The sequence below is a fragment of the Dendrobium catenatum genome, unplaced genomic scaffold (assembly GCF_001605985.2).
Source record: "Dendrobium catenatum unplaced genomic scaffold, ASM160598v2 original_scaffold_101791, whole genome shotgun sequence".
NCBI classification, from domain to species: domain Eukaryota; kingdom Viridiplantae; phylum Streptophyta; class Magnoliopsida; order Asparagales; family Orchidaceae; genus Dendrobium; species Dendrobium catenatum.
Window position 1 is genome coordinate 581,230 of NW_021420229.1, and position 15,674 is coordinate 596,903.

A 15,674-nucleotide genomic window follows, 5' to 3' on the forward strand; every position below is an offset into this window, starting at 1 on the left:
GCGTCCGGTATAGAAGGAATCCGCATCCATTACGACAGAAGGATATAACTGTATATAAGGGTATCATATTCATCAAGCAAAAATTCACAAAAATTCCTCCGGAAAGAGACTTGCCGAGCCATCACATGCAGGGAAATTTAATCCGATGACGTTGTTGTTAAGGTGACGTACGAAATTGATAATTATGATGATCAACCCCTAGAGGCCAAGCTTGCACCAGAAGAACTGGAAGATGGTGGACAGGCAGCCACTATGGATGAACTAAAAGGGCCAACTCGGGAACTGAGGAAGACCCTCGCCCAACCTTCATTAGTTCTCTCATACCCGATGAGCAAATAGAAAAAATAAAAGAATTTTTCTGTGAATTCATATACTGTTTTTCCTGGACATATGCTGAGATACCTAGCTTATCGCCTGATGTAGTAGTTCAAAGATTAACCATTAAACCAGATGCAGCACCCATCAACCAAGCTCCAAGGAGAATGAGATAGGAGATTGAAGAACAGGTAATTGCAGAGACGAAGAAGCTCATAGAAGCTTCATTTGAGAAGAAAAATATGCCGATTGGGTCGCTAATATCGTCTCTGTGAAAAAGAAGAATGGTCAGATTCATATCTGTATCGATTTTCGGGACCTCAATAAGGCATGCCCAAAAGACGACTTTCCAGTTCCAGTATCGGAACTATTAGTGGATAACACGTCCAACTATGACATGTTCTCGATTATGGATGGATCGTCATGATACAATCAAATCAAGATGGCGCCCAAGGATGAAAAGCATACACCATTCAAGAGGCCCAACGGCATTTTTTGTTACATGGTCATGCCCTTTGGCCTGGAAAATGCTGGTGCCACCTACCAGCGGGCAATGACTCATATATTTGATGATTTGATACATCAAAAGGTCGAGTGGTATGTAGATGACCTTGTTGTCAAAAGCCTTGGCCGAAAAAAATCACTTAAAATATCTAAAAATCGTATTTGAGAGGATCAGAAAATATGATCCAAAGATGAACCCCCTCAAGTGTGCCTTCGGGGTATCCTCCGGCAAATTCTTAGGATATGTGGTTCGTCATCGATGAATCGAGATTGACCCTAACAAAATTAAGGCGATCACGGAGATGCCACCACCAAGGAACCTTCGACAGCTTCGCTCGCTGCAAGGACAACTGACTTTCATTCGGCGATTCATATCAAATCTATTGGGTAGGTGACAGACATTTTCAAAGTTAATAAAGAAAGATGTCCGTTTCAAGTGGGACATAGAGTGCTAGGAAGCATTTGATAACATAAAAAGATATATGTTGAATCCACCAATTCTTGCAGCACCAATTCTGGTGAAGCCTTTTATATTGTACACAGCAGCACTAGAGAGTCTCTAGGTGCATTATTGGACCAAAATAATGAAGAAGGCAAAAAGATGCACTTTACTACATCAGTCGAAGATTGATTGGAGCATAAAATCATTATTCTCTTATTGAAAAGTATTGACTGTCGTTAATTTTTGCAGTTTAGAAACTTCGCCACTACATACTGCCTCATAGAATCACGTTGATTTCAAATATCGACCTGTTGAAGTTCTTGATGACAAGATCAGCGTTGACAGGTTGTCTAGCTAGGTGGGCAATATTATTACTGCAGTTTGATATCACGTATATGCCACAAAAGGCAGTTAAGGGACAAGCCTTGGCAGATTTCCTCGTTACACATCCTATCCTGGCAGACTCTCCACTCAATGATGATTTGCCTGATGAATAAATCATGCAGGTTGAAGAAAATAAAAAGCTACCATTCCGGGAGATATATTTCGACGGGGCATCGTCGATTAAACCTACCCGACCTTGAAATATTGCAAGAGCCCGAGCCGGCATCGGTCTTGTTCTCATACCGCCAGAAGGAGGCATAATGAGTTTTCATTCAGTATGACTGAACCTCGGACCAAGAATGAAGCCGAATATGAAGCTTTAATAGTCGGATTGGAGATCACAATTGACGTCAAAATTCGAAATCTTCAAAATCTTCGGCGACTCTCAACTTGTGATAAATCAAGTCTTGGGTATTTACAAGATTTGCAAGGTTAAGTTGGCTCATTACCACCGGCGGACCCTTGAGCTCCTGAAGCAGGTGCCAAATGTTAAAATAGTTCAAGTTCTCCGAGAACAAAACGCCAAATGAGGAGAAGCCTATATTCATCGGAGTTTATAACCATCGGGTCTTGGAGCCTGCTCTATTACAATTCCCAAAGGCAGAAGGAATTCTAGATTCAAGCCAACAAGATACAATCCCTGTTTACCCTCAACCTCTCCACCAGATCATCATGAAAAATTATTCGGAAGGATATCATGTGGCCAAAAGGCATAAAACTAGTCAAGCTTCGAAATCGTGGTTGCATTGCTTAGATGTTGAGATAGAGGATGATTGAAGGCAACCCTTCATCGACTACTTCAAAGAAATTAAACTACAAATAGACAAATCTCTTGCCACACAAATTCGGAAGAGAGCATTACGCTATGCGTTCGTCAACGACACGCTGTATCGCCAGGCTTTCAATCGAATGTGGCTATGATGCCTAGGGGCCAAGAAAGCTGATATAAGTAGTAGTAGAATTCAATGAAGAACTTTGTAGTGCACATCAGTCAGGTCCCAAAATAGCCGCTAAAATCAAGAGAATGGGTTACTATTGGCAGACAATGATCAGAGATTGTATTGACTAAGCAAGGAGGTGTCACGAATGTCAGATCCACGGTGATGTTACACATCAGCCACCAAATCCTCTGCACCCAACAGTAGCATCCTGGCTATTTGAATGCTGGGGTACAGATATAATCGGCCCGATAGATCCATCATCATCAGTGGAACATCACTTCATTCTGGCAGCAACAGACTACTTCTCGAAGTGGGCAGAAGCAACTCCATTCAAAGAAGTCACATCCGAGCATGTGATCAATTTTTTACCCACAACGTTGTCTACAGATTTGGTGTACCACGCCGCATAATCTCGAATAATAGTACTGTTTTCAAAAGTACAAAAATCTATAAGTTCGTTGATCGACACAAAATCGATTGACGGTACTCGTCTATATACAACCCAAGAGCAAATGACTTGTTGAGGCCTTTAATAAAATGCTGGTGAAGTTGTTGAAGAAGATCCTCACTAAAAACAAAAGAGAGTGGCATACGAAGATGACAGAAGCACTATGCACATACCGTACAACCTATAAGACTCCAACCAAAGCCACTCCTTATTCAGTAGTGTTCGGAGTTGAAGCAGTATTGCCACTGAAAGTTGGCTTGGTAGAGGCAGCATGCACTTCTGGTAAGAAAGTTTGGATCTATTTAAGCAGTGTTCAAGTGTATCTAATTAGTGAAAAACTGTAATCAAGAAATTTATAAATTGATTTTTGGCATTTTGTAATGAATTATAATGATGCATGTGTGCAGCCTAATGGTAGAAACAGTGAAGGAAAAGTAATAGATTAAATTGGAGAAGAAAGATTAAAAGATTAGGTTGGAGGAAGAAATATTTCAATATAAGGAGAAATTGAAGGAAAGAATGAAGGTAAGGATTTCTGGTATGTTCTTAGTTATGTTGTAACTTTCTAAAAAGACAATAAGGATTTCTAAAACAAGTATATCAATTGCTACCAATGATAGAAAGGAATTTATTGGTCATATGCAAAGAGAAAGTTTCAATGTGACTTACAATCGTAGAAGGGTACGATGTAGAGAATTGGAAGAGACCACTCGGCAGAAAAGTAAGTTATGTAACTTTAGTGATTTCTAGTACAATTATCATGTATTTTAAATGATTTGAGAAATTCAATATAATATGATTATTTGCCTACTAATTATGAGAATGCATGGATGGGATCATGTATAAGCAATTGACATATGATCAAGCATGTTGTTGTATTCTCATGGATAATATGTTAGAAAGAAATTCCATTTTTTTTATGTAAATATTATAAAGTTCTTCTTGCAACACTTGTACTGCTAAATGAATGTAGCAGTTAGGAATTATGAAAATGTGAGGGTTACTGAATATTTAGTTAGTAAAGATTGGCTATTTTATATTATGTCTAAATTATCAGGTGGGCAAAAGGGACCCAATATAAAACCTAAATTGTAGTTGAGGCAAAAGGGACCCCATAGGGCAAAAGGGACCCAAGAAAATAGATACCTGTATAGCAGGTGGGGCAAAAGGGACCCTAAAGAGGCAAAAGGGACCTCTATGAAATTTAATGGTGATAATTCCAGGTTTATCTGGGCTCCATTGAATATGTTAAAGTATAGCCAAATCTTTTAAAAGATTAACTATTCAATATCTATCTCAAATGGCATAAAAGATGAAGTTCTTTGTAATGTTTTTGATGCTTTACAAATAATGATAAGTTGATCCAATTATTAGCAATGTTGTAATTCATTATATTATTACATTTTAATTGTTATTGAATTGCATAGTTTATTGAGCCTCACAGCTCACCAGTATTTTCTTACTGACTGTTGTTATAGGAAAGGAAAAAAGAGAATATTGATGCAAGTTAATTTATGCAAGTGTTTCTTCATTTCATGTTAAAGTTATATTTGTTAGTGAGTCTACTTTTGGAGGTATGAAAACATTTCAGTCTTGTATTAGTTGGTTGGCTTTAGTGGCTCTGTAAGTTTATATTTGGAGTAACTTGTATTTTAGATGCTTCCATGTATTCAGTATATGATCTATTAGTAAACTTTTAATGTTTAATGAAGAGAAAATGAATGTTCTACTAGTAATATCTGACAGTACTAGTAGAAGTACTGTGGGGTGTTACATAGGATATTCTAAAACTCCCAAATTTGAAGTATTGCATACTTGCATTTAAAGGTTTGGGGTTTCTTTATGAGACTTAAGAAACATGAAAGGTACCATTAAGATGGTTGAAAGAATTACACGATAAGATTATTATCATTCAATAGATCTCTGAAACTCAAATTAGTGTTTCCATCATGAAAGACTTCTAACCTTAATGTATTTCTGTTAGTTCTATGTAGAATCTGATTGTTTGAATCAATCAGATTGTACTATTGACTCATATCTCAATTCCGTCAGTCGAGCTCGTCGGGGTGTCATAAGTTGGCCTCCCACCAAAATTATTTTTCCGTACAGCTTTACAAAGCTACGACGTTGTGCACTAGAGCATTGTGGCATTATGGTCAATGGTTGGAGACAGAGAGTAGAGCGCTACAATGCTACAAGGTGGACTCGGGGGCAAAAGGTGGAGCACCATGGCACTCCAGGCACCAGCGTCGTGGAGCTGCGAGTCGAATTGAATAGTTGTCTTTCTTATTTTTCATACTTAACTTGAAGGGTTGTATACCTTAGTGTAATTTAAGTGCATCTCTTTGTCTATTCTAAAAAGAGAACAAAGTGTGAAGTGAAGAGAGATAAGGAGAGAGTGTGAGAGAAGATATTTGTACTATTTCTTACAAATTTCATAGTGAATTTATTGGTTTGGTGTGGCTCCGTGATTTATTCCCGATTTTGAGTTTCTCCACATTAAATCCTAACATATATTTTTGCTGTTTTCTTTTCTTATTAGTTTCGTTGCATGGTTTACTTTCCAAAAATTTCTCACAAGGAAGGCCGATCCTTATGGCCCAATAAAAGAGAGGCTTAGACTCCACCAATCATAATTTTAAAAACTGGACCAACCGATTCGACTAGTTCAATCGTGAACTGGTCAGATGGCTAAGTCCAATCAAACTTAAGAACCGACTTTATATCAAAATGGGCCGAACCGGCAAGAACCGCCAATTCAACTAGTGAACCACTGAACCGGTCCCAATTTTTTAAAACAAGCCAGTTCTAGTGTTTTTTATTTAAATAATTAAACAAATTAATTTAATATATTAAGAATAAAATGTTAAATAATATTTATAATTTGACAAATTAATTTATATTTAAAAGGCTTATTTTTTTAATAAAGAAATTCCAACTAAGAATTTCACATGGCTCCATCACTTCCTGTGAGTTCTTACCTCATCCTAACTTAAAAAGTAATATAAACATTACCAAGAGGAAGTTCCCAAATGATATGTATAATAGCCCAAACTTTTTTACTATCGAGATATTATCCACTTTGGCCTACGGATCTCACAGCTTTGTCATATTGGTGTAACATCAAAGGAGGTCACTCATTCCAAGATTTCTTCTATTTTTTAGTCCCAAAGTTATATGATTATATAATTATTACATCATTATTATATCATTTTAGTCCTTATTTAAATAATTTTAATATTTATCACATCATTAGGCTCAACCCCCGGTTCAACCCTAGTTGAATCATTGAACCTCTTATTCTTCCGGTTCGATGTCCAGCCCGATTTTCACAATCTCGACTCTAATTGCATACAAGGAGAGAGAAATATTAGTCATTTCCTAGAGAAGCATGTGACTCAAAGAGAGAGAGAGAGAGAGAGAGAGAGAGAGAGAGAGTGTGTGTGTGTGAGGGAGGGATGATATCTAAAGCAGCATGAGAGAGAGAGGAATTTGGCTATAATACAATAATGGAAAGATTTTATTTTATATTTTTTTTTTAATAATGGAAAGATTATATTTATGCATTAAAGCTTGAAAACTGCAACCTACCAAATTAATCTCCTGATTATTAAAAATCATACTATAACCAAAACTATCTAATCTTCATTCACTTACAACTCAATAAGAACAATCACCCAAAAATAATTAAATGTAAGCAAATTATTACAAATTCTTCAAAATTTGGCATCCTTGATGACATAGCATGAAATTGTGCCAAGGTTGATTATTTTGAACTCATTTTGCATGAATAAAGATCCCACCTTAATAATATAGATAATCTTGCTTATTTTAAGCCACATTTGAATTCACAGGTATTGGTTTGGCATATCTAAACCTTGAAAGTAATCAGCATGATCAATTCAATCCTAATGGGTTGAATTAGGGTTTGGAGATCAACTTGAATAAAAAAGATATAGAAGCCTTCCTAATCCCAAAAGGAACATCTTGAGACAATGATGCACGAAGAGTTGAGAATGGAAGCCACATTAATCTGGAGATCCTTGATTATTGATATATTGCGACAAAATAAAACACGTCAACGACACTAGAGGTTGTTGGTGTGCTCTTCTAACTTAGGTTTTTTTTTTTTTTGGTTATTTTTTTTTTTTTTTTTGGTTGGGGGGGAGGGGATATTTTTTTTTTCAATCCAATGGAGACACATCAAAATTAGTTAATGAAGTTTGGGTCCAATCCAAGCCTAAGTTAGATGGCTAAAAGAGTGTGTTTGGACTCAGTCTAGCCAATTCAACATGTTTGGATATTAATTTGGACAAAATAAGCAAATCATGATTTGACTAAATGTTTTTAGAGGTGCTTCAAAATTCGTACTTTGTATCAAAATTTAAGATTCCTCAAATACAAATTTTTAAAATCCAACACCCAGTATACATTGATGAAAGCACGTAATGTAATTAGTTACCTTAATAAATAAGTTCATTATTAAATATAAATTTCAAAAGGTAACTCATTACTAAAATTAAATTTCTAAAAAATAATTAATTCAATTTGTAGTTATCATTTGAATTAATTACTTATTGTACTTAATTTGAGATTATGGTGCATTTCATAATCTAAAGGTCATAAAACATGCCACTCTAGTGGAAGCATCATGCTATTAATTTCATATTCACATGCATGGAGGCCTTATCTTAGGCTAACACTAAAGACTTTGGGGCAGTACTAAAGATTGTGGGCCAGTTAATGCATCTATAATGGGTAGAAAACTTTGGAAAAACAAATGCAATTTGATTATATCAAAAAATTTCACAAATAACCATGCATGATTCATGCAGAACTAAAAAGCAAGAAAGAGCACATTTTAAGAAGTAGGTACCACCTTCAAGCAACAACCTTTGTCAACGCCTCTAATAAGCGACAGTGTTGCAACAGGAAGGAATGGACATTGAAATAAATTTGTGGGTGGATTAAGGGATTAAATTAGAGGATTGGATTGGAGTGGTTTTTTTAAAGTAAAACCAAATGTATTATCATTAAATGAAAAGAGTGCAAATAATAAAGCATTGCTAGATGAAAACAACTAAAAATAAAATATGTTGACAATGCCAACATAAAAGAAAAATCCTCAGTGGCCACATTAAAACTTTCTAATTTGAAGCCTGGTATATGGTATGTTTAGAAGAGAGACAAAAAAACTTTCTTATTACTTATTCCCCTCTTAGCATATAGAATTTGAAACCTCCTATCAACAAGCTCCTCTATGCTAGAAATGTTAAAACTAAGAGTGCAACTAATTCAAGTTGACTCGTGAGCCCACTCAAACTTGACTCAACGTATAGTGCATAAAATTACTAATATAAATGTACTTAAAATATATTGGAATACAATAATATTAGTTACTAAAAATATTTAAAAATTATCTCTCTTCCATAATTCAAGTAATTTCTCACTATTTCTCATTTAATTTCTTATTTTTTTCATCATGTTTTATAATAATTGCTTAAATAAGAATACTCTTCTCTTATTTATAATAAAGAAGTCCAGTGGAGAGCCAACTTGACTTCGCAAAATTAAGCTCAAACTTGATTAATTAATCAAATTCAGATCAAGTCGCGAGTGGCTCTAGTTCTACTCAACTCGACTCATTTATACCATCAGCTAATATCATAGGTAACAGAAAGAGTGTTTGGATCACCAATATCCCTAAACATCAAAAAGATAGTCATGACAAAAATTCCTAATGGAATTGGATCATCAATCATGAAAGTAGGCATGAAAATTGGATTAGCCGCAAAAGCACTAATTCCAAGCCAATATTTAAAGTAGATTTCAACTTTTGAGTACAAACCAAATCAGAAGCAGATAGAACAACAACCATTACATCAAAAGATAGGATTTTATCATATGAAGATTCCACTGTTGTAGTTGCTAGGAAGTTTTCATAACTCTAGGTATGCCCCGAAGCATTCTTAAAAAGTTGCAACTAGATATTTTAGAAAAAATTATCAAAATTGTCCCTTGACTATTTATGTAAGACTAAAAATAGTCCCCAACTATACCAAATGACTATTTTGGTCCCGCAACATAGGACTATTTTGATTCTTCTTTAAATAATTGAGGGGCAAAAATGATCATTTAATAAAGTTGGAGAATATTTTGCTCCTTCATAAAGAGTCAATGGATCATTTTGATCATTTTCTCATATATTTTAGCATGTCCTGGGATGATACTTATTTATAGAACTACAAAGGTATTACATAGAAATAAAACTATTTTTACATGAAAAGCGATCTACCAAACCTAATAAGGAAGTATTATGAATATGCCGAGATACAATCTTCACATGTCATTAATGGAGAGGTTTGTCATGCAACATCGGAAAAAGAGTGGTCATTGATTTAGGCATACATTGAAATTGATTTAATGAGGTAGGCCGTACACATTAGGAGGGAGAGCAAAACATTGTTTCATCATAAATTGGACAAGCCTAGTGAGCGAGCTTGGAAACTCCACATACTGAATACACAAGGAGATAGTTGATCGCAATTATAGGAGGGCACACCACTCTTGAATGTGCCAATACTAATGGTTTTTTAAGGGTGAGTTCTTAAGGGATTGAATTGTGGGATTCAATTAAAGCGTTTTAAAGAAATCATCTTATTATATTAGGGTTGAAATGGCCGGCCAATGCTAGGATTTCAAGAGTTGAGAGGTTGAGAGAGGAAAAACAAACAAACATAATGATAAGTTAAAGATTTTAGCAAAGAACTTCAAAAAGAGAAAGAAGTCACAAAGCCCTTCAATGCAATTGCAAATAAGAAACAATTTTTTATTAATTCATTAGTGATTTTTAGGCTTACATGATACTTGTATATATAGATCTACGAAGGCATGAAATAAAAAGTAAGCAATTTTCGCACGTGGCAATGAGGGGTAGGCCAAAGCAATAAGAAATTTTGCAATGCTCCTTGAAACGACCTTCACATATCTTCAATGGAGGAGCCAATCATAAAAAATAGGAACAAGAATGACACTTTGATTTAAGCATAACAATACACATAAGAAAGAAAGGACAGTGGAACATTGTTTCACAATGTGTTTAATTCCATACAAGGGGTGATCGCCCAAGCCTTAAGAAAGCTCAGAAATTCCTTGAAGTAATCCACATATTAAATACAACCGTGCAAGGGAAGAGACGCAACATGTTAATGGTGGAAATCTACATGAAATTAATTACCATGTCCGAGCTAGATAATGGGTTATTAGACTAGCATCACGTATGATAAGTCGTGTAGGTAAAGATCTCAGATTCAAAAGCAAAACCAAAAAAGTCTGGAAATATCAAACGGATCTAATCATGCAAAATCTGTGAATCCAAAACTCTTATAGTTAATAAGTAAGCCCAAATGATAAAAGCCATATGAACATAGAACAAACTCGGACGAGCTAGATCTAAATCAAAAGTAACCGTTTTGGTTAAGCAAGGTTACAACAGATATTAATTAAACCATTTGAATTAAAGATCAAATCAAATCATATGATAAAACTAGGCCTCCAAATAAATTTATTCAAGCACATTAACCTTAATGTCACTTTTTAATGTTAGTTAAGTCCACCCAATATATTCTAGTATTTGCACTACCGGAAGTAGTGGAAAATGTAAAAAAGGAAGTATCACTATCATCATAATTCTTTAAGTAATGTGTGTGCGTGCGTTTTTTTTTTTTTTTTTCATACTAGGAAGTTCTTTTGTACCTTTATAATATTTTATTATTCTACTTAACCATGGTCATTCAACCATTAATGACCCCCCACATATCTGTCAGGACTCAGACTGCTGTAGTTAAACAGCATCAAATTTTACTGGTGCCAAAAGCAGGTTTATGAAACACAGGAACGATAAAAGATTAAGTCATGAATTAGCATAAACAAGAAGAAACAAGAAATTATAACCAGCATATCAGCTCTGCAAGGATTACAAAAAAGAGTACATTGTCTGATTTGCAACATTAGGGACACGGCAAAAACTTTTCAAAAGTGTAGCACAAAGTATACGAGACTTCAAAGAAGAAGAAAATGGCTATACTGAAAACGTTTTGATCTTTAATAAATAACTGCAGCAGAACAATATTCTCCCTCTTATGCTTTCTTCCTCCTTTTTCTTCTTCTTTTTTTCTGTACTTTTCATTCACTGTTGATTGATTCTCTACCACACATCTTTACTTCTTTTGATTGATTCTCTACCACCATCTCTCCTTCTTCTAAACTTTGTTACTTCCTTCGAGTGAATTCCCTACTCCACTTTCTGCTCATCATGTTCTTACATCCATCTACTAAATGCCCTCTTTGTTCCATCTAATCTTCTCTTTCTCAACAGCACATCCGTCCCAACTTTTTATAGTGTTTGGCGGCTCTAATCAGGTTAGACACTGTTTACATCAAGAGCCTTTTAGATGTGTTGGAATCGCAAGTTCAAGTAAGAAATAGGTTGGAATAAGAAAGTATAATGAATAAAGTTCTCTACTTTCTTGAAGCTTCTACGACTGAAAATAGATTTTGAAAGAGCTTCATATAAGGGTGTTAAAAGCATTGTCCATGGTTACTAGTGGTTAAAAATGGGAAAAATGAGAATGTCCCATCTAGGGCTGGTCAAAATAATCAAAACTTGCTAAAAATTTCACCCAACTAGAAATCAATTCAAGTCAATTTTGAACTCCTCACTTAAGCTCGAAATCAATTTTCAGTCAAATATGATCTTGGCCTAATCAATATAAAATAGCTCCATTAAATTTTAAATGAATATGTATGTGTGTATGTATATATGTATATGTGTATACATATATAAATACACACATACATATATACATACACACATACATACTTTATATATATATGCATAACTACATGTAGTTTTTCAGTTCTTTGACATCCCCTAAATTTTTTTTATTTGTACACGCTTGGCAAATCTATTCATTTATTGGTTTACTCAACCTTAAAACAGCTACATCTGCTACATAAGCATGCAAAAATAAATCTAGAGGATATGAATACATTACAATCCTATCTAGAAATTTATTAGCGCAGATAAAGAGGCTAGATAATACACAAAATTACATGGGCTTGGTAGCTTATCAGTCACAGTTTCACAGACTGTTGGGCAAACATCCAACCAATTCCGATGATCCTGGTTCTCTTTTTAGAGTACTTGGGGGGAAAAAATCTAAAAACTCTCTTTGAGCATTTTCGTAGCATTGTTTGCTTGAGATCCATGGTAAAATAAATATCAATTACCTCTTAATGAAAAGGATAAGGACAATACCAACCGCTTTTAGCCTTTACAATTATTTGTTAAGACCACTATACCACAAAGCCATTACGTGTTACCGTGAAAGAAATAAATTCCAAGATGATATTTCACACAAAAAAGAAAAGATACAGAACACACAAAAATTTGATTTGAATTGGTTAATTAAATCAACAAGCTCATATAGTTGCTAAATTTACACAGCTATAATTTAGTTTCAGATCTTCAGCTGGCCAAAAATGAATGATAGCTATTTAAGAAATTAACTGAAAGAAAGATTAGTGCTCGTGTCAGAGAAGAGAGGCAATTGACAGTAAAGTAATGAGTATTACCTGAGATTTTGAAGGAGGTTTCTGTGTAACCTTTCTAGAGCCTTTAGCAGCAGCCTGTTGAATTGCAAGATCAGCAAGTATGCAATCTAGGCACCACAAAACAAAATCAGCAAGAGCCTCAGGTGATTTCGCAGCAATCCAATCAACTGAAGTCTTGTAAACTGGTTCCGAAATATGACATATAGGGATCTGTTTCAAAGGAAAGAGATGTAAATAAAGTTTCCAATTAAATTTGCTAGAAAGAAAAAGACGCCCTAGTGTCTTAAAGGTTGACTGTGGAGTAAAAAATCTTCAAATTCCACATATATTAGTTATTTCACTGTGATATAAAAAATAAATATTCAGTCCAGCCTATTATTCTAGTAATTGTTGTTGGTCAGTGACTGACATTTCCAGCAATGAAAAGAATTCCTAAAATGAATAAATTATCTACTCCAAACCAAATCGGCACTACCAATATCAGTTTTGTAGTACAAGTTTTCAAACACTATCTTCATTTTTTGGGCAACGTTAGAAAACAAAAAAGAAAATCTCTTATGGTAACCAATACCTCTAAAATGAAAAATAATAATAATAAAATTCATGCAATCACATCTTTGTGTATATTTCAATGGAACATGGAAAAGACTATAGAGAAATTATAGCAATGTCTCGTGTCATATATGTATTTTAAGTTTCAACCACTAAGTTAATAGTAATTCACCAACCTGAGTAAAAGAATGCTCCTTCATTGTTGAATAATAACACAAAGCATTGCCTTCATGAGATAATTACATGGAAATTTTCTTACAAATAATATTTCATAATTAATTCTAAAGCCAAAAAAAACCATAGAATGGATTATGTTCCTCAAAATAAAAAATGGATAAGAAAATAAAAGAAAAGCTGAACTAAAAAATGAAAAACAATAATACAAAAAGACAAAATGGAGTACAAAAAGACGCAAACAAAGAATAATAGAAATAAAATGGAAAACAGGCAACCAAGCTAACCACAAATGCTTCAAGGACCACAATAATAGAAAGTGCATTGCATACTCCAAAATAATCAGTTCCTTTAAAAGAGAGATAATAAAACAAGTACTTGCAAAAAACATGTTTCCATTCAGATCTAATGAACCTCTCGATTTATTTATTATAAAGTAGCCTTCTAGCCAACATAACGCTAAATGGAAGTCTCCACTTCCAAGGCAGTAATGATCATTTCTTGGGGAAAATCACTTCCATCAAGACCTAATGAACCGATCAAGTTCTTTGTTATAAACAAGCCCACATAATGCTATTATATCTGGCAGTCTTCACTTCAAAGGTAGTATTGTTCATTTATTGGTGAAGGTCACGCACAAATAAAGGAAAGTTGCAAATACAACATCAAAAGCACCAAAAAATTTGCATTGAAAAAGATGAGATTCTTCAGTCAACAACTGAAACAACAAATTACACAATGGAATATTACAATGACATAATCCAGCCAGTCCTATAATCAAGTAGGATGCATAAATTTTCTTTACCAAATATTTACAACAAGAGCCAAACTGTATCAAAAGAATTGCTATTTTATCATTTAAGGTGGACTTGCACAGGAAATTTAAAATGATAATTGCAAGAAAAAGAAACCAAAAACCAAATGAGAAGACCATGATTTTTCAGCGCAAATGGCACTCAAAAATATCCATGCATCTCTCCAATATAAATAGAACATGAAATTAATTTGAATTTACACTGACAGGTTAATCTTAACCAATTACAATGTCCGCCTTACCACTTAACAGGAAAGAGTAACCATCTCCTTCAACAATTCATATCAAAGGCAAATGCTTTTAAAGAAAAAAAAAAACAATACTAATTTTCCAATTAAATTTAGCATAAATAATAAAGCATGCATAATAAATGCAATACATTAAAGAAAAACTACAAACAAAATGCAGAATTATACTTTGGACTCACTTCAATGATTTTAGCAACAGGTGACTCCTTGAACATCTTCGTCCATGGGAATTGCGAGGCACTGACACCGGAAAATGCTCGCCCAAAGTAGTCAGCGAATCGCATCAGCTGGATATCATTCTGCGACTCATAGGAAACCTAGAAACAGAATAAAGATCTAAAAAAATTAAACTATCGTTGAATAACGGATAAAAGGGAAAACCATACGGCGGATCTAAGCTCTAATTGCAAGGTAATAACATAAGAAAAACAAGCCAAGTACTCACCGACACCTCTGCAAGGTGTGCAGCGAGATCTGATGCGTCAATCTTAGAGGCGGCCTCGTGGACCGTCACTTTGGGTTTCTTAGGCTTCTTTTGCTTGACCTTCTTCACTAACTCTTCCCCCTTCTCCTGTCCCGCTTCTCCAGCTCCCTCTGCTCCGCTATCGTCGTCATCCTCGTCGGAAGCAGCCGCTGCGGCCGGTGGCCTCAATTCAGAGGCAGCAACGGCAGCGGATTCAATGGCGCGGCGGCGTTCCTGAGCTTTCTGCTCAACCGATGCGAATACGTTGGGGCGCTCGACAGGAGAGACGCCATTTGATAGCTGATCCCCGGCGGCGGGGATGGCCGGCTGAATCTGGCGACGGTGGCGCTTGCCGTAAGTTACCTTCTGCCATCCGTGGTTGGATGCGGGGGCGGAAGAGCCGTTGGAATTGTCTTCGAGGGCATCGGCGGCGGGGTGGGAGCCTGTGGGGGCATCCATGCCGGCTGGATTTGACGCAGATCGGAGGGCACGAGAAATTTCGGGGGACCGAGAAACGAGAGGAAAGCTCTGATTTGGATGCTTGTGGGAATGACTGGCCGAGCAATTTATATTATCGTTAAAAATTTGGGTTAGAATATCCGATCCAATTTGAAAATTTATCTTGACATAAAGTACATTTCAAATCTCGAATTTTTTTTTATATCTAACTTAATTAAGACAAATTCATAAATTCATCGTATAAAGCTTAAATTCAACTTTTTAGTTCACAATATAAATTTTCAATCAACATATTTGATACTTCATGCAAAAATT

The 15,674-nt window shown here is 35.2% G+C and overlaps 1 protein-coding gene across 2 annotated transcripts in view; it reads right to left on the minus strand.

Moving 5' to 3' along the window:
• LOC110105514 overlaps positions 1-15,454 on the minus strand; it is a 28,239-nt gene extending 12,785 nt beyond the window's left edge. For both annotated transcript variants that reach the window (XM_020835047.2, XM_020835046.2), the window contains exons 1-3: positions 14,883-15,454; positions 14,617-14,754; positions 12,671-12,859 (exon numbers count right to left, since the gene is read on the minus strand). In XM_020835047.2, coding sequence (XP_020690706.2) covers positions 12,671-12,859; positions 14,617-14,754; positions 14,883-15,359 — 804 coding nt within the window. In that variant the 5' untranslated portion in view covers positions 15,360-15,454. The remainder of the gene's footprint in view (positions 1-12,670; positions 12,860-14,616; positions 14,755-14,882) is intronic.
• Positions 15,455-15,674: the final 220 nt, after the last annotated feature.